General features: G+C 30.0%; 1 protein-coding gene across 3 annotated transcripts in view; it reads right to left on the bottom strand.

Annotated features, from left to right (window-relative positions):
* MIPOL1 (mirror-image polydactyly 1) overlaps window positions 1-19,289 on the bottom strand; it is a 520,237-nt gene that overhangs the window by 485,530 nt on the left and 15,418 nt on the right. For all 3 annotated transcript variants that reach the window (XM_051978073.1, XM_051978071.1, XM_051978072.1), the window contains exons 3-5: window positions 14,560-14,776; window positions 11,503-11,638; window positions 9,437-9,542 (exon numbers count right to left, since the gene is read on the bottom strand). In XM_051978073.1, coding sequence (XP_051834033.1) covers window positions 9,437-9,542; window positions 11,503-11,638; window positions 14,560-14,776 — 459 coding nt within the window. The remainder of the gene's footprint in view (window positions 1-9,436; window positions 9,543-11,502; window positions 11,639-14,559; window positions 14,777-19,289) is intronic.

Here is a 19,289-nt window from a genome sequence, read left to right as displayed (position 1 = left end):
AAATACAGTACTAAAGAAACATGTTGAAAATTATTCTAGTTTAAACATTGGTTTATGATTCTCCAGACAATGCAACTTTGAGGGAAGGAGGGGCTAGGAATAAGAATCTGTTTGCTGACAACCTAAATGTTGCTTGAGTAAATAGAAATAAAGCCAAATGGAAGAAAAAAGGAAAGAAATAATTAGGATTTGAAATAGCTACTCCATCACATCAAATATCTACCCCCAAATACCCAGTACACTACAATATTCAAAACAAATACAAATATTAATAAAGGATTTCCCCCCAAAATAAAAAGAACTGTGACAATTCATAGAACCAATTCTGCATTTGCTAATTCTCCAAATTTAATGTTTTTCAACAAAAATGAACAAATGAGACAAAAATCTTCCAAATTTATAAATCTTTCATAAAAGTGAATATTTTTCCTATAAACAGGAAATAATACATTTCTCCCCCAATTTCTAGTAAAATCCTAAGTTATATCAAAAAAAATAAAGTTTCTATAAATGTTTTAAAGTAATTATTTCAATTCTTTGTTGAAATTCATTACTGTATCTTCATGTCAATAATATGAACATTCTTTTCATGAATGTTTAAATTTTAAGACCAGTGATTTTTCAACCTCTTATGACCTAAGATTTCTCCCAATATAAATGATGAGTTGACTATAATGCTTTAACAGTGCAGCCTAGGTTAGCAGGTTTTTGGTTGGTGTTTTTTGGGAGGGAGGGGTTGTTTCTTTTTTCAGTTTGATCCATATAATGTTTAAAAAAAAAAAAGGTTCAAAGTAGAAGATAAAAATGTATTCTTAGCTAAAAATACATTCCAGAAATAAAAAGTTATAGTATTTACATATAATGTAAGATTTCTATAATATGCATATAATTTCTGTCTTTTTTGGAAACCTAAAAAAAATGTAATTTAAAATTGTCTTTCAATCCCTCATTCAAGTAATACATCAATATATTGAGTACTTTTTTTGTGTTTCATTTCGGATTTCTTATAACAGTTTTTCCAAGGAAAGACCCAGAAGCAGAAATCTGATGAAACTAATCAGGTAACAGGTTTTTTTTCTCCTTTAAAAAAAAAAAAGTAAATATACCTATTAAGTAATTTTCCTATTCGTTCATATCTTTCCCCCCCTTTTTCAGAAGATCAGCAACAAAACAGATATGAACCAAAATGCTTTACGGAAAGGGATATTATTATCATATGTTACTTTTAAAAAATGCAAAACATGCTGTTTTCCAGAAAACCAAATTCTTCTTTTTCAAAAATTAGGATCACTAATGAAAAAATCACTAAGAAAAACTGGATGATACCATTTAACAAACTACATATAAAGAGTGGTTTTCACAATTTAAAATGAAAAAAATTAAAAATCATGGATATTAATTTGTGGCCAATTACAGATTAATGTAAGACTGCAGATTTTACATAATTTGTAATATAGGCATTTAATTCTCTAATTCCATTTTTAAAACAATAATATGAATTTTAGAAGTAAAACAGATGAATTATACTATCCTGGAAATTTCAAAACAGCATTAGAAAAAAAAAATCTGTTTCAAAAATACACATTATTTAGATGTTATAGAAATTATTTGAATCACATTTTACTTGAAAAAATAAGTTAAAACAACATAGAAGTACATTTAAACTTTATATCTCTTCTAAGATTTTAAGTGCCAGATTCTTGAAAAATGTATTCAAATGATTTAATTATTTTTTGTGAAAAGTTTAGTTCGTAGTATATCTTTGAAACTTCAAATACAGTACTTACCTAAATTACTTATGACCATTTCATATCAGCCTAAATTCAAAAGCAAAACTGTTTAGGTCCTAAAATTTGAACATAGTTGTCCATAATGAATTCATTGAATATTCAAGTTTTTATCCAGGAAAAAAAAAATTCTCCCTTTTTGTTGAAGAATGGCCCAGTCTCCCTTCAGGCATTATGTGACACAGCATTGCTATAATTAATCCAAAATCATGTTCACAAATTTCAAGAATTGAGGTAGAAATATATTGACAACATTCTAAAGATATCTAAATATACTGAATTTCAAACATGATTTTCTTCATCTTCTTTTAGACTCATCAAAGGCGCAGATTTTTTTTTTAATTTAAAAATTGCTGTACTTAGTTGACTTAAAAATGTATATGATAGGTCTAAGCTTATCATTTTGGCTTAATAAATTAATTCAACAAATTATAAAATAATACAGTCCAGTGTGTATTTTTTTCAAAACCTGTATTGCATTTAGGATGTGCTTATGTTTTGATAAACATTATCTAAAATAGAGTGAAAAATAAACACTAACTTTTGCTAGAGGAAAAGTGCAACTTTCACTATAAAACTTTTAATTTGTCTAATATTTACATTCTAAATAATCTTGATGTTGAATATAAGCTATATGCCCAATCTTTTAACATTAACTTAAATTGAAATATATAAATTTAAGCTACATATTTGAGGAAGGTTTTCCCTTGCTCCTTTTTAATAAATATTAATCAAAACATGCCTATCTCTTCATACAATTGTCTACAAATTAATAACTGCTTGAAGATTTGACATTTTTAGAAATAATATTAAATATCAAGGGTTTAAAATTGGACCTGTGAAAAAAATTAAGAAATAATGGACTTCACAATGAATAAATACAACAAAAATATTAATTAGTGAATACATAACAATGAAAACTACTTAAAATTTAAGTAGAAATAGACATACTGTATATCAGATTTCTGAATACATACTAATTAAATGTTCATTCATATAATGTATATATGTGTGGGCATATAGTTTATAAACAATATAATATAATATAACATGGTTTATGAATTAAATGTATATACACATATGTATAGGCATACATATATATGTGTGTATATCTATATCTATATCTATCTATCTATATCTATATATATCTACATACACACACACACACACACACACACACACACATATATACATATATATAGTTTAATAAACAAGAATTGGGAACTATCAAGTTATTTTGGCTAAAGCCCAATACTGGCTGTATTTGAGTTTAATTGGAAGAGGATCTCAAATTCATCCTTTCCATGAGATATTAGGAACCTGGATTTCTCTTTGTACCAAAGGTTAATAAGAAATGTGTCTGCAAAAGTCAAACAGCATTAAATACCAAAAACTGATTATTATTCCACAGGAGTTGTTCTGTCATTCATAATCTCTTCATGCTTCAACCTTCCTCAGCTAATCTTTAATGGATGACATGGAAGAAGGAAAAATAACTAATATCTAGAGCAGGGACTCTGAAGTGAGCTTTTCAGGAAATGGAAAAGTGACTAAAAAAATCTGAAATACAGCTTATCACTACATTAAGATGTAAACAAGATTCTTTAATCATGAATCAATAAATATTCTTATATAAAAATCTAAAAAGGACCTGGATTATAGGGGACATTGAGGAAGAGAACCAGGGAATGGAATAGACTAATATAGTACCTACTATGTGTCAGGCATTATGTTACTTTTACATGACAAAATAATTAAAATGAAATATCCTGAAAATGAATTGTAATTTATGGAACTAAGGCTGTTCACAAAAATGAAATAATTAAATGAACATTCATATGCATGTGTAATGGGAACGCATAGACATAAACAACCCCAATTAATTGTCAGAGGTGAAGGGATACAACTAAGGTATTTTGTAAATCTTAAAGCATTACTTAAATTTGTTGTTATGATGATGGAGATAAAATTTAGCTTAACAAGATGAAAACAAGTAATATTTGAATACCAAAAATCTTAAAGGTTTCCACTATGTATATAGTATGTATATACATATAGGATGTATATACATACGTACGTGTGTGTATACACATACATATATATATATATTTAAAAGTACAATGTTTTGAAACTAAATTAACACACATCAAATTTTACAATAATGTGACACTGTTCTTATATTCATAGAATTAGATAATTAACAACATTTTAGAATTGCAAGTGACCACAGAGATTATCCTATTTAATTACAAAGGAATACAGACATGTTTGTGCTTCACCCATAATTATTTTGTTTTTGAGGAAAGATGTAGTGATTGAAAACATAAAATCTTCACAGTTTTATCTATCACTATTTTCTAAAGTATTAAATTTAAAATGATAAATGTTAAAATGTAATATATTGAGAACCATCATTTTTATAAAATATTCATGTCTATAATTTAGGAGTTCATGCATAATTAACACCTTCTGAACTGACAAATTAAGCCATATCTCAGGCCTGTTATGGACACTACGAGGTACTAAAGTATTTTTAGAAACTCCATTAACTCTTTTTAGATCACTATTTTAGTATATTTTAGTATAGGGAAATAGTATTCTATCAAATAATATCCTGAAACAAAAGCAATGTAAAATAATTTAAATCTTGTTAGAATCTTACTTAAACTGACACTTTTTTTCTTTCAATAACACCTCAAAAAGCCTTATTTTAATTTACTATTGCATTATATTTTGATATTGGAAAAAAATGAGGATCACAATGAAATATTCATGATGCATTTTCCCCTTGAAGTATTTGTTTACAATTTGATATGTAGATAGTCTGTTCAGACTATAATAATTAGCACATATTTTGAGCCAGGCAAATGCTTGTAAATAAGAACTATATATTCCACCACTTATTCTGACATAAATGATGACATTACAATGATTTTAAAATTAGAAGCTAAAAAAGTTAAAGAACCCAACAATTTAAAGAAATTTCAAGCTTTCCTTACATGAAGAGAAATTTTTTTAACCAAATCAAAGAATGGAATAAAGACATGCTATGATTATACTAATCAAAGATTAGTAATGTTTGAAATGAGGGGGAAATAACAAGAAATTATACTCACACACATGCATACACACACACACACACACACACACACACACACACACACTTCACATTCCTGACATATATACATAGTAGTTTTCTACATAAATCAGGGATGATTTTTTTTTTCTGCTGAGGCATTTGGGGTTAAGTGACTTGTGCAAGGTGGTACAGCCTAGAAGTGTTAAGTGTCTGAGGCCAGATTTGAACTCAGATCTTCCTGACTTGAGGGTTGATGCTCTATCAACTACACCAACTCAATATCTGACGGGAAAAAACCACATATTGCAACAGTACAGGAAGACTTATAGTAGAAAGAATACTGGGAAAGAAGTAAAGACACTTGTTTCAAGTCTGAGTATTAATTAGCACTGGTATTAGTTGTGTAAACTTTGTGTGAGTTTACCTCTCTACTTGGGAGAAAAAGAAGAAGAGGGGGAGAAGAAGAAAGAAGGTAGGGGGAGGAAGAGAAACAGAAGGCGAAAGACAAAAGAACTAGAAAAGAAAGAGGAGGAGGAAGAGAAGAAGGAGAAGAAGAAAAAAAAAGAAAGAAAATCACTAAATTTTTAGAAAGTAAAAGGGAATGTCTATAGTTTTATTATAATACTATAATAGCTGATAAGCAAAGAACAGCAATAGGAAGTAATTTTTGGGTAAAAATCAACAGGAGGAACAGAAATTAGGATTGAAAAATAATTTATCTCAGCTAGGATTAAAATGCAAAAATGTTAGTACATATAATAAACCTGTTCAGTTTCTCTGCTCTGGCAGAGAGATACTTGATACTTTGTATTATCATTATTTGTATACATGTTTTTTTTTAACTCCCCTACAATTTTCACTAAGAATTCTGATCACTCTAACTTGTCCTCACTCTGCCATCCCAGGCCATTATAGCAGGTCTGTTTTTTCTTTCAACCCTTTATTATTTGCTGATATGATTAAGTCCTCGTTGATAAATGGTAATCCTGTTGTTCCCTAATTCATTCTTTATCATCATTCCAACCTCCCTCTCATCTTCTCTCATTTTACTAAAAAAAATAAATAAATAACCATTTGTTCTGAGCTTCCATTTTCCCCTGCTCCACAACTCTATTCCTTTCCTCTAGTCTCAGAAAAAGAGTTGTCCATTTTCTTCGTTCAATCAACTCTCAGACACAACAATTGATTCCATCTCTCTCTCTCTCTCTCTCTCTCTCTCTCTCTCTCTCTCTCTCTCTCTCTTTCTCTCTCTCTTTCTCTTCTCCTTCCTCCTTTGTCCCCTCTCTTTTATTTATATCTTGTTAATTCTATCTCAAAAGATTGCTCATATATCCTCCCCTTCACTCACATGACTGCTCATGTCAGGAGTACTAAAATAAACTTCTAATTGCTCTCCTTGCTTCTAATCTTTCCTTTCTGGAATGTATCTTCCAAAAACAAAGGAAAACAAACAAAAAACCTATCCAAAACCATAGGTGTGATTATGTCACTCCCTAATTCAAAAACTTCAATGGCTCCTTATTCTCTCTAGTATGAAAATCTAGTACTTAAAATCTTTTCTGTGTCATCATCCTATATCTACACTTCAATGGAAGAGCTCCTAAATAGTAAAAAAAAAAAAAAAAGGCAAATGTATAATCCCCTCCTTGAGGGCAAGAAGTGTTATTTCAATTTAGGTTTTTGTCTTTGTATTCCCAACATGCAACAGTTTCTTACACATAAGAGATGCTTAATAAATGTCTATTGAATTTTAATAAAATTTTATTAAGTAATACCCTATGATGCAAATAAATACAAAGATAACATAAAGAGGGTTTGATCTGAGAACTCTTGCACAGGAAAACAAAATTTGACAATGTCAACATTACAAATTCCATAAATTTTGACATTTCTTCTCCTGATGTATAAAAGGTTATTATAGGGCTAAGTTGCTTTAAGACCAAAACAGGTCAAATAAACCCCTAAATAACTATTTTATATTTTCACTAATATTTCATTTTTTTTAACAATTAAGATATCTGCAAAGCCTTAAGAATGAATCGCCAAAGAAACCTCAGTCTTACAATTCTTGCCCTTTCTTGCAATTTAAGTGAGATTTTATTTTAACATGTTTTTCTTTCCTACTGAGGTTGTAATATATTTATATGCTCCCAAAATGTACACTAACATTTTTATTTTATAAATGTCTATACAAATGTTTATGATGTGCTTTTCTGAAGCTATTTTCTTATTTTGGCAGGAAAAAACCTAAACAATAATAATATAAACATTTCATCCATTTTCTGTCTCATATGTACTAGTGAGATAAAATATTAGTTATAATTCAAACATCATCATACGGTGTCTTTTTTTTTTCTTTTCAAAATACTGACATACCAAAAAAATGCAATAGTTTTGCACACAAATGACAGAGCTAATATAAAGTAGTTTGTAATTGGACAATATGTAAAGGTTCAAAAGTTCATTTGAGGATCAGTTTTATTGAACTTCTTGAGCCATTGAAGAAAGCCTCAAGGCTTTCTTAAGGATTTTATTATTCTCTATTTCTAGTAGACTATACAACATTCTCTCATTTTAAGTAGATCATTCTTATTTCTGTCAGACTGAGAGACACTATATGCATGAAAATAAATATGTGTATATATATATTATATATATATATATATATATATTCTTTAGAAAATAGTGGTTTTCATGTTTAAAAAGTTGTTTTGCTATTAAAATGTGTACTTTTAAAGATTATTTTATTTATACAAAATCAACTGATAATCATATACTTATGAAAGAAATATTTTAAATTATTTCATTAATATAAATTAATATTTAATTTTGATATTATTTAAGATGATTTAGTTAAATCATGTATTAACTAAAAAACAAATCTAAATATTTCAGCATTTTACAACAGACAAAATCATGTTTAGCCTTTAGCTTAGTTCTCATTTCTCATATAAATAAATAAATACCAATAAATATCTAGTCTTAGTTAAATGGTACATGTCAGATAATAATTATCTGTTGAGTTTTTGCTTTATATGTGAAATAATTGTAGGAACAGTAATTTTTCATAATTTTCAAGTAGAATGGGATAACAGAATACTAATTTTGGAGGCAGAAACCCAGTTCTATATTAATTATGTAGATCATGGCAAATTATGTAATCTCCATGGGATTTAATTTCTTCATCTGTCAAAAGGGAGATAATGAGGATTGCTGTAAGGAAAGCATTTTGTAACATTATATAAATGTGACTTGTTATTGTTACTTCTATAACACAGAGAGATAACATCTCGAAATAAACATATGGCTTGGAATAAAATCAAAATTATTTGCATAAATGATTAGAGGCAAAGGTGACAAGAAATTAGCTTGTAGCCATATTTTTAAACTCCTCATTTTCACCATAACATTTTTATATGTGTAATTCCCATATTCCCATCATAAGATGAAAAATCAAATCCATGGGAGTTTGACATTAAGGGAAAAGCCAATCCATCTGGTATTCAGCTGGAGAATGTACTTATAGTATTTTTTGTTTTATTTTCCTAGTGATATTTCCTTTCTAGCAAAATTTTATAGGCAAGATATTCTTCTTACCTATAAAATGATACTAGGTGTTGCAGTCCCACATTATGTGCCCACATTAAATTAAGGATTAGCGAGAATTTCCTACTATAGAAAAACCTTTATTCTTATGTTTTTTCTAGTTACTTTTATAGACCTAATTTAAAAATAATTATTTAACATAATAACATTAAATAATATACTTAACATAACCTTAATTAATATTGAAAATGTTAAACTAAGTAATATCTTCATGAACCACTTCTCAAAGTCTCTCTACTTATGTGTTTGTATGAAAAAGCCTTATAACTTTGTAGGATTACTTAATGTTATAGGAAGTAAAAAAAAAAAAAGTTCAATTTAAATTACATTTATATGTCTTTAAAAAAATATCTCCTTGTGCTGAAGTTATGCATCAAATCCTTTAAAGCAATAATTTCCAATCATAGCCTTTCACTTTTAAAATCACATTTTAATGTTCTTTTAGAAAAGCATTATCTCCTTCCTTATCACACACTTCATCAGATAAAAATTCAATAACTACAGAAAACAATTTTTTGATCAACCAAATATTTCATTTTGGCAATGAATGTGACTATCTCCATACAAAGGAGAAATACTTCTCAGAACAAGCTAAAACAATAAATGGTATGTGAACTGCTGGTTGAAAGGTAGAGGCACTGGTAATCATTATTTCGCCTTGTTTGTTCAGGCCTTTCCAACAAAACAAACAACCTTTTGTGATTGGATTGACATGGTGTTAACAATGCATTTAATGCCCAAATCAGTATGAATACAGGTAAAGCTCTCACTAATGCCAGTACCAGGATGTTAAAGCCACCTATTTTCTAAGCAACTCTAAACAGCAGCCCTCCCCACCAAAATTTGTGCTTCATCCACAAATCCCTCCTCCTTTAGCAAACAAGCTAACACTCACTGAGCCACGTCATATAACATTCTCAAGTATCATTCATATGACCATCTGTCAAATACTTATCTACTATACCTGCTGTCTTTTCAGCAATTTTAGCTTCTGTTGCTCTCTCTAGGAGTTCCAGTTCAAGCTTTAGTGTCTTCAAGTCTTTACTTTCTTGAGCCAGTTTTTCTTGAAGCTGAAAAAATATTGAAATGAAGTTTCTTATCTGATTGGCTTACAGAACATAAATAATCAACTCCAAAGAAAAATTTTATATTTTCTCTCAAATGTATTATTTAATTTCACATGTTATTTCTAAATATTATAAGAATTATAATATTTGATACTAATTAAGAGTTGTTTATAGAAATTCTGGACAAAAGCAGAATTTTTTTTTTTGTCAAAGCAAAAAATAACATTAAAATGAATAAAGTACTACTAAGAATCATGTTTGCTAAAGAAAAAAAAGAATCATGAACATAATAGGTATTAACTGAATATACCTCAGGAACTAATCAAAGTCATTTTTTTACTTTTCTAAAACTATTCACTAACTATGGTATTAACTATACTTTAAAAAAATGAGAAAATGACTCTTTTACAGCCTTTCTTATTAGTTGAATCCAAAATTTTATAACTCTTAAAGTTAGAAAATTAATCCTGAAGTCTAATCTAAATCTTTATTGCTGCTATTCAAGGGTCTTTTTGTCCTATCCCAAATGGAAATACTAGCACAATGCATGCTATACAGCAGACATACAACAAATATTTGTAGATTGACTCAAAAAATGAGCTGCTTTTCTCTCTCTCCCTCATATGAAATTGCTCAATATATTTCAAGACTTATTAAGTTCTCCCTTAGTGTTTTTTCTTTTCTTTTCTTTTTTTAATTTTCTAGACTTTCATCAGTGCTATTTGTTCTCTTTTAACAGGGATTAAATATTTTTGTGTCATGAATCCCTCTGCAGTCTACTGAAGCCTATGGATTCTCTTCTCAGAATAATTTTTTAAGTGCATAAAATAAAATACATAGGATTACAAAGGAAACAAATTATGTTAAAATATAGTCTTCAAAATAGTAAGAAAAAAAGGCTGATATAGTTCATGGTAATTTATTCATGTATATGAGGTTATGAAAACTATTCCTTATAGAAAGTCTCAAATTTCTCCATAATGAGCCTCAATTACAAAAACATAAAGAGAATATAGTATTCTAAAACATGCATAACTAATTCTAAGCAGACTGAGAGGCAGCTTGATGTAGTGAATAAGGAGCTGTCATCAGAGTAAGTAAGATCAAAGGTGAAATCCCACCTCTGACACATAACAGCCTTGTGACTGTGGGCAAATAATTTGGCTACTGAAAGGCCCTAAAGAATTTTCAAAAACTCTTAAGTTTCAGAGTAATTACAGGTCTGCATTGGTAGAAAGGATTCCTCACTAGTAACTTTCTATATCAATTAAATCATAGGTCCTTTTTAAAAAATGATGCTAGATATAAGAATATATGTAAATTGAAACTTTTGCTTGTCATTTTATGTCAGCTCTCTGCAAGTAGAGTAATACAGTTCCAATTATCAGAAATGCCATTATTTTGCTAAAGATATGAATGATACAACAAAGTAAAAATGATTAAATACAATAGACAGAAATATTAGAATAGAAAGAATGTAAAGGAAAAGTAAATAAAATAAAAAAGGTCTGTTAAAGGAATAAAACTGGTATAAGATTCAAAGAAGGTGGTGAAAAAACACGATAATTTTCTTTAATTCGATAAGGATGAAATCACCTAAGTAAAACAAAGAAAAGGGAACATTTTTGCCAAATTTCAATACATTAAAACTCCATTGCAAATACTACAAAGGTAAAACATAAGATAGAAATTAAAATACTTTTTAAAAAGTAATTTGAAACTAGTTTTTGTACATCTTATATAGTTCTCAAAGAAACACAGTAATAAATCAACACATTTTTTGTTAATTACATGTTTAGAGTATTTTATACATATATATGTGCTAATAGACCAAAAAGTAAAGCTATAGAGCTATTGTCAAAGTGTAAAAATAAAACAACTAATAAAGCTAAGTTATAAAGGATTAAAAGAGAGACAGTAAGTTATAGAATGTTATATAGTTTTCAGACTACCTGCAATGTACCTTTTTATTGGTTGTCCTGAGAACATTCAATTCTTTTAGAAGGAGTGATATTATCTTGTCTTTATCTATATTTTCTGTAATTTGAACAGGTGCCATAAGATCACAGAGTAGATCACTGCTTTTCTGTTCTATGATACTGCAATAATAAAGAAAACAAAAAAAGTCAAAAGACGTATGGTTATTATCATCATAAACTGAATCATTATAACTAAATATCTCATCATATTAAAATGTTTTAACTTTTCTAACAAGGAAGACGTGATGAAAAATTATAAATCTTATAAATATAAGAGAAATTCAAAATATAAATTTGGCTTAATTCAGGAGGTTCAAAGTTTTATTATTGCTATTATTTAAAATGTACTAGGCTCTGGTTAACCATAAAAAATCAAATTAAAATAACTTTAATACTAATTTAAAATGCATAAGACAAGAAGAAAAAGTACCTAAAATATAACTGTCCATTAGTCACTAAGCTAGAAAATGAAGGAAGTTTTCTATAAGCAGTTCTATCTTAGAAAAATATTTATGACAATTGACCACTAAACCCAGATCAATCCTTTTATAATTCAAACCATCTGGCTTTTCTGCTAAGTGTGACTAAATCAAGAGGTGGGACAGAAGATGGCCTGTGGACACAACAGAAGATGCAATAGTCTGTCCAAGTTTCCACTACATCCCATCTCTTGGTGACAAGCTGCCAAAAATTTTCTGGAGGACTTTTCAAAATAGCCCTAAAAAAGGATTTTAAAACAAATAAAATATATAATAGTGTAAATAATCATTTTTAAATGGTTGGACAATAATTTTCTGAGAGTTTTTAAAAATAGTTATAATTTCTAACCCAACCCTTTGCTTTAATTCTGCTCCTACTTTGCCTTGCTATTACTTAATCTCCCTCACCTCCCCACTCTACCCCCAGCCCCTGGATCCCTCCCTTGGTTTCTTTTTTTCACTCTTTGCTTCTCTGTCCACCCAATCCCTCTTCCCTTATTTCTTTATAGTTTGGGAGGGTGCTATATCCTTCGTAGCATATATATAGTGCCTGTTGAACTCATTCCCAATGGGAGTAGATTTTCAGAACTATTAGCCCTTCTTCACACTTTAATGCCTCTGTTGTCTATTTTTCCTCTACACTTCATTTGTATAACAAAATTATTATTTTTACCTTAACTCTGCCCCAATCTTTCTTTTAAGCTATCATATTATTGATGTCAATCTTAAATATACACTATAAATTTCCTATGTAAAAACAAACAAACAATTTGTCCATGTTGAGTTTCTTGAACTTGATTTTTGATATTGGCTCTTATATGTTAAATTTTCTATTAAGTCTGCCTTTGGTTGATGGAAAGTCCTGAGAATCAACAAACTCATTGAATATCCTTTTTTTTCTCATTCAATATTATGCATAAATTTGCTGTATATAATATTTTTGGCCATACATCTAATTCTTTTGATTGTCAGTCTTTTATTGTGGCTGCTGATAAATCCTGTATAATTCTAATTGTAACTCCAGTATTTTTTAATTTTTGTTTTTATTTCTTGAAAAATTTTCTCTTTGATCTGAGGGTTTCAAAATTTGACAATAATATTCCTATGTGTTTTCCACAAAGTATCTCATTGAGGTGGTGATCAGTGGATTTTTTCTATTCCTACTTTCCCCTCATTTTTTATCATTTCAGGACAATTTTCTTGGATTATTTTCTGTATTATTGTACCAAGATTTTCTTTCTGGTCACAACTTTTAGTCAAATCCAATTATTCTTCTGTTTTCTCTTTTTGATCTGTTTTCCATATCTATTGTTTTTCTTATGTTTCACTTTCTGTTCTACTTTTTTTTATTCTTTATAATCTATTTTGTTATTTCTTGGTTTCTCATAGCTTCACTGGCTTTCCCTTGACCAATTCTATTTTTAAAGAATTATTTTCATCTTTGAGACTCTCCATCTCCTTTTCTAGTTAGTTAACATTTTTCCCCATAATGTTTTATTGGATGATTTATATTTTTATTTTTGTTACTTTTAGCTTTTCCTCAATGTTTTTCTTTTGATTTTTTACAATCTTTTTTTAGTTTTTTTATAAATTTTCTCTGGGCAAGGAACCATTTAATACTATTCTTTGGGGCAGAAGCTTCTTTTACTTCAGTGTCCTCCTCTGAAGATGAACCCTGGTCTTCCTTGTTCCCACAATATGCTTCTATGTAGGGTTCTTTCTTGTTTGCTGGTTCATTTTTTAAAATAAAAGGTATAAGCATCTCTAATCTGAGATAGAGGAGAAAGTGCCTCAAGCTTATCTTCAGCTCTCCTCTCAGACCAGGAACTCCAAACTGATAGATCCACCTTCCAGCAAGTGCCTAGAGCCAGCATCTCTGCCAGCTGCTTATGCAATCACAGGTGTGAGTCTTCCTTCTCCCCCAGGGCCTCCAAAACAACTGGACCTGGCATTCCTAATTAGCCAAGGTTCTTTCAGTCTTCCTGGACTCAGATTCAGATTTTACAAACAGTTTGGGAGGTTAAAGTTTCTGTGGTTCCTACTGAGGATCCAGCCACACTCAGCTAGCCCCAGAGGTACCCACTAGCTGTTTTTGCAGAGCTAGCCCAAAGATGTTTGCACTTCACACAGATTAATCCCAGACCCAGGTCTTTCTTCAGATTTTCTCCAGTTGTCTCAGGAGGACCCCAGGTCTATTACAAGTCTTCTTGATTTTTTATGAGTCTATGTTTGCCCTCAGGTGCAAATTTGTTCTGTTTGTGGGGAAATTGGGAGAGCTTGAAATTTACCAACCTATTCTACCAGCTTCCCAGAAACCTCCCAAAAAATGTTTCTGGAATAAGATAATTGCAAAGTCCAGGAGTTTTATTACCAAGAACATCAGGTTCACTGATTAGATCATAATATATCCAAAGAAATGATGAAATACCATGCCAGAGACCTCAAATTCAAAAATGCAAATAAAAACAGCAGTAGTAGAAATACAACCCAAACTGAACAGATTACACATTTCCCCCTATTCTTACCTTCTGATCTTAAATGTAAAGCATTTAAAACACTCACTTCAATTTTTCAGTGTTAGAGTATGCAGTATCATCCTCTGGGTAAAAGCTCCTCTGGTTATCCATCAGAAGTTTTGTCTTCTCAAACAAAGTCTGTTTTGCTAGTTTATTATGTTCATGGTACATGAATCCAGCAGAACTAGCAACAAGTTGGTCATCTGGCTGTGAATTTTTCTTTTTCAATATAGTCTCTTGTTCATGGCAACTTTGGACTATATCTGTATAACAAAAATATTGAAATTAAAAATGCAATTTGATTCAAATTAAAAGTTAAAAATATGAATACATCTGATTTTTAGAGAAGCTCTTTAATTTTGCATACAATGCTTGTTTATGATGATAATGCTATTAAATAGGCAAGTCTATTCTGTAATAGTTTCAGCTAATATTCAATTCCATGAGTAAATGGTTAGGGAGAACATTTTTAGAGCATTTCTATTTTACCAGTTTTCCTTTTGTTGGTTAGAGGAACAGAATAAAAGAACCACAATCACTCTTTGTATTCACATAAAGAAGGACTAAAAAAACACTGGATTATATGCCAGGAAGTGTGAACTTTATTCCTTGCTTTATATTAATGAAGGTGACTTACATATACATACATACTTACATATACATACAGACACACCCACATATGCACTCGCATGTATTTTGCCTACTCACCTAGAAGTTACAAAATTACATATTTTCTAAGGATTTAATGTTAAAAGTTTTGGAAGTTCATTATCAATATAATATTTAAAAGTCAACACATGAGCAAATCAAATAAACATATATAAGTGCTGACCACAGTGATAACTTCTGTGATTCTAATACAAATGATTCTTGGTTTTCAAATGGTGACTAAAACTCTCCTAATTCTTATGGTAATAGAGCTATGGGATAAAAAAAGAGTTTGAGGAGAATTGGAGAGGATTCTAGTCTTCTATGCAAAGAATATTATTTCTCATGGGGAATCTCCCAATAAGAACATGCTAAAATAAATATAAGCTATCATAATCTTCATGTGTTCAGCATCATTCCAATAACATTTTAAGCACTATATGCAACTAAAGATAACACAAAGGTAATTGACAATGCCTTCAAGGAGCTTATTAAAAATCTTGTAGGAGAGATATAAATATAAAAATAACAATAAAATAAGAAAAAAAATTTCCATAGTAAAGAAACTTTCTACTGTATAAAGAGGATTAAACAAAGCTAGTCTAGGATGGTGTATCATGCATTATGTATATATTATGTATGATGCATTATGGTCTTGAAATATATTTCAGCTGTAAGTAAAAAGTTAAAAGACAGACATTTTTTGATGGACAGAAGCAGCTACACCCAAAGAAAAAACACTGGGAAACAAATGTGAACTATTTGCATTTTTGTTTTTCTTCCTGGGTTATTTTTACCTTCTGAATCCAATTCTCCCTGTGCAACTAGAGAACTGTTCGGTTCTGCAAACATATATTGTATCTAGGATATACTGCAACATATCTAACATATATAGGACTGCTTGCCATCTAGGGGAGGGGGGGAGGGAGGGAGGGGAAAAATCGGAACAGAAATGAGTGCAAGGGATAATGTTGTAAAAAAAATTACCCTGGCATGGATTCTGTCAATATAAAGTTATTATAAAATAAAATAAAATATATTTTTTAAAAAAGACAGACATTTTTACAACTACTTTTGATTTCAGAGTAATTCAGTAAAAAAGAAATAGAATTTCATCATCATAATTAAACGTTATGATATATCTATATCAAAATCTGATACATACTGCAATTCAAGAAATCATACATCTGAAAACTGTGTTTTGGTCTATTACAACAGTATTAACTCTTCCATACCTACAAGATTTTCATATTTTTCCATTTCCCCCACAAGTTAATACTGGCAGTATATAATTAGAGTTTATTACACTAGAATATCTTTTATCTGAAGTTTACTATATCCTTAACAAAGCAAAAAAAAAAATCATTGAAATGTAGCTCTATATTGATTTATATAAAAAATAACTACAAAACTACAAAATACAATTATAAACACTATCTATAAAATATGCTTACCTAACAAAGTCATATAAATAAAAATGGCTTATTTTCAAAGAGCTATTTATGTAAAAAAAAAAAAAAACTTCATAGGTTAGTTATAAAACCTAAGAGCTAGAAGGGACCTTGAAGATTAAAGTCTATAGTCATTTTACAAATGAGGAAAATGAGACCTGAGAAATCAAGAAATCGCCTTTATTGATCATCCTGTCTGGGGCCTTTTCCTTCTGTACCAACTTTTTTAATACCTCATCGGCTCTCATGACTATCTGTATGCAGATAACTGACAAATTTATATATCTAACCCTAGTCTTACTAGGGATTCTGTATCAATATATACTTGTTGAATTTTTCAAATCAGATGTCCTGGAGACATCTGAAAATCAATATAAGCAAAACAAATTCATTTCTCTACAACTCCTCCTCTCTTTCAAACTTTCTTATTTTTGTCAATGATGCCCTATTCTTCCAATCTCTCAAGTTCATAATCTTAGCAATATCTTCAATAACATAGTCTATTTTTTACTCCATTTTTCAATCATTTGCCAAATACTGTATTTTCTTTATCTGTATCTTTTACCTTTTCTCTACTTGTATAACACAATTATAACTGAAGTTATTATGATCCCTCAGCCAAACCATTCCAATGACCTCTTAACTGATATCTTGGTATCCAACATCAAATCCTCCACACACTTCTCAAATTATTTCCTTAAAGTTCAGATCTGACTATCACACCCCTATTCAACATTAAACTCTAATGGTTCCCTGTTATCTCTAGGATAAAATATAAATTCCTGTGTTCGATTTTAACATCTTTCCAAACTTTGTCCCTATCTTTCTAGACTTAATGCACATCATTCCTTTTCCCATACTCAGAGATTCACTCACTCATGGCACTCTATTTGATAAAGAATGTCTATAAAACAGCAAGGCTCTGCAAAATATAATGGCAGATTTGAAATTCAAATATACCGATTGAGAAAATCTGACATAATTGAAGCAAAAGAAAATAATACTAGTAAATCATATTATGAATACCATATAAAATAAACTGATGTTATACATGAGTTGCTGAAGTAGAAAAGATTTCCCAGGGAAAATATGAATGAAAAACTCTGAATATTATATTTCTGGAATAATAAAAAATGCTTGGAATTACTTGAAACTGAAGGCAAAGACTGATATAACCTTTAGATTGCTGTAGAGAAAAACCCTAGTTTTAAACACCTAAGAAAATTAGCAGTTAGATTTCCAAATTTCATTAACAAAATATATAAAAGGCTGCCAGTATCAAAGTCACACTATATGCAGTGTAACAAATAGAATGCTATCAAACTGGTCAACATTTATAAGAAACAAAAATACTAGAACTTTACATTCTAAAAATCAAAGACTGCATTATATCCAAATTTGTGTAATCATGAATGATAAAAGATAAAATAGAATTTACATGAATGGTAAAAGATAAAGTAAGTAGAACTTAAGTCATTCAAGCAAAAAACAAAAAAAAATAAAAATAAAACATAACAACCATCCCAAACAAGAGAAGTAAATTTAAAACAAAATTAAAAGAAAAACTAAGGAATGAAATCAATGTTGTTACTTTTTTTTGCTAATTGACACTGAGGTCCAAAAAGAGAATATCTAGAGGCAAAAAGGAATCAAGGAGTTAAAGATTTAGCAGACTTAAAAGAGATGGAAAAATGAAGAAATTAATTTATATTCCACATAATAAAAATCCTCATAAGTAAATCATTCTTTGTGGTTATAGTTATTGTTGCTGTGGTTGCAACTGAGGGAATAATAGAAAAGGGGAAAATCCAGATAAAAATAGACAAAAAAAGACAAAAACACAAGTTAGAATTATATTCTAGGCCTGAATTCAAGAGTAGAGGAGGAAATTATTTTTCTGGTTTCTGGTTCTGCTTGGGGATCTGTGTTAAAAAAAATAATAATAAGGATGGGATAGTTGAAGAAAAAGAATTTGTATGAAAGCACTAGGAATCGGGCAGATGTCATTCTAGGATGGTAAGAGAAGTGTGGTATTCTTTTTCTTCTTTAAAATAATCTAAAGGTTCTCTCTGGAGAGAAAGCAGGTTACTGGGGAGGTTTTCTGGAGGTGGCCTTAGTTTCAGGTGAAAGTAATAATCACCCAAAATGCAGCCAGCTGGTAAAAATGCAAACGTTTATTTTCTCCTTCCAAAATAGCCTGGTTAGTTGAAGCCTATAGCTCTTTGCTTGGTTCCAAGAGCTCTTGCAGATTGTCCTTTGCTTCTTCCTCTGCTTTTTTCAGCCACTAGCCAGCCAAGTGGAAAATGGAATGAATCTCTCTTGCTTCTGAGAGAGGGCTTCTGGCTCTCAATCTCCCTGAGTGCTCTGCATCTGTCCCAGCGTGCTCCTCTCCAATCTAATTCAGCTGACCTCTCTTGACTGGGCTTATATATGACTCTTCTGAGAGAATGGGACTATGGGTTTTCTCCCAGAGTGCTCTCTGGCCCTAAGAGCTTCAAGGGAGGTGTGAATTTGGATATCTCATACTAAACCCTGAAATCTCCCAAATGTGTGAACTCCAATGAGTAAAGGTGTGAACACAAGCATTGAATCAATTAGTTCTACTTAGTACCTTGTTTCAGGTTCTGGCCCAAAACATCTCCTTGTAAGATCAGATCAATAATCTATCAACTCTAAT

The sequence above is a fragment of the Antechinus flavipes genome, chromosome 2 (assembly GCF_016432865.1).
Source record: "Antechinus flavipes isolate AdamAnt ecotype Samford, QLD, Australia chromosome 2, AdamAnt_v2, whole genome shotgun sequence".
NCBI classification, from domain to species: Eukaryota; Metazoa; Chordata; class Mammalia; order Dasyuromorphia; family Dasyuridae; genus Antechinus; species Antechinus flavipes.
The sequence above is the reverse complement of the archived record's forward strand: the minus strand, read 5'-3'. Positions and strand labels throughout refer to the sequence as shown.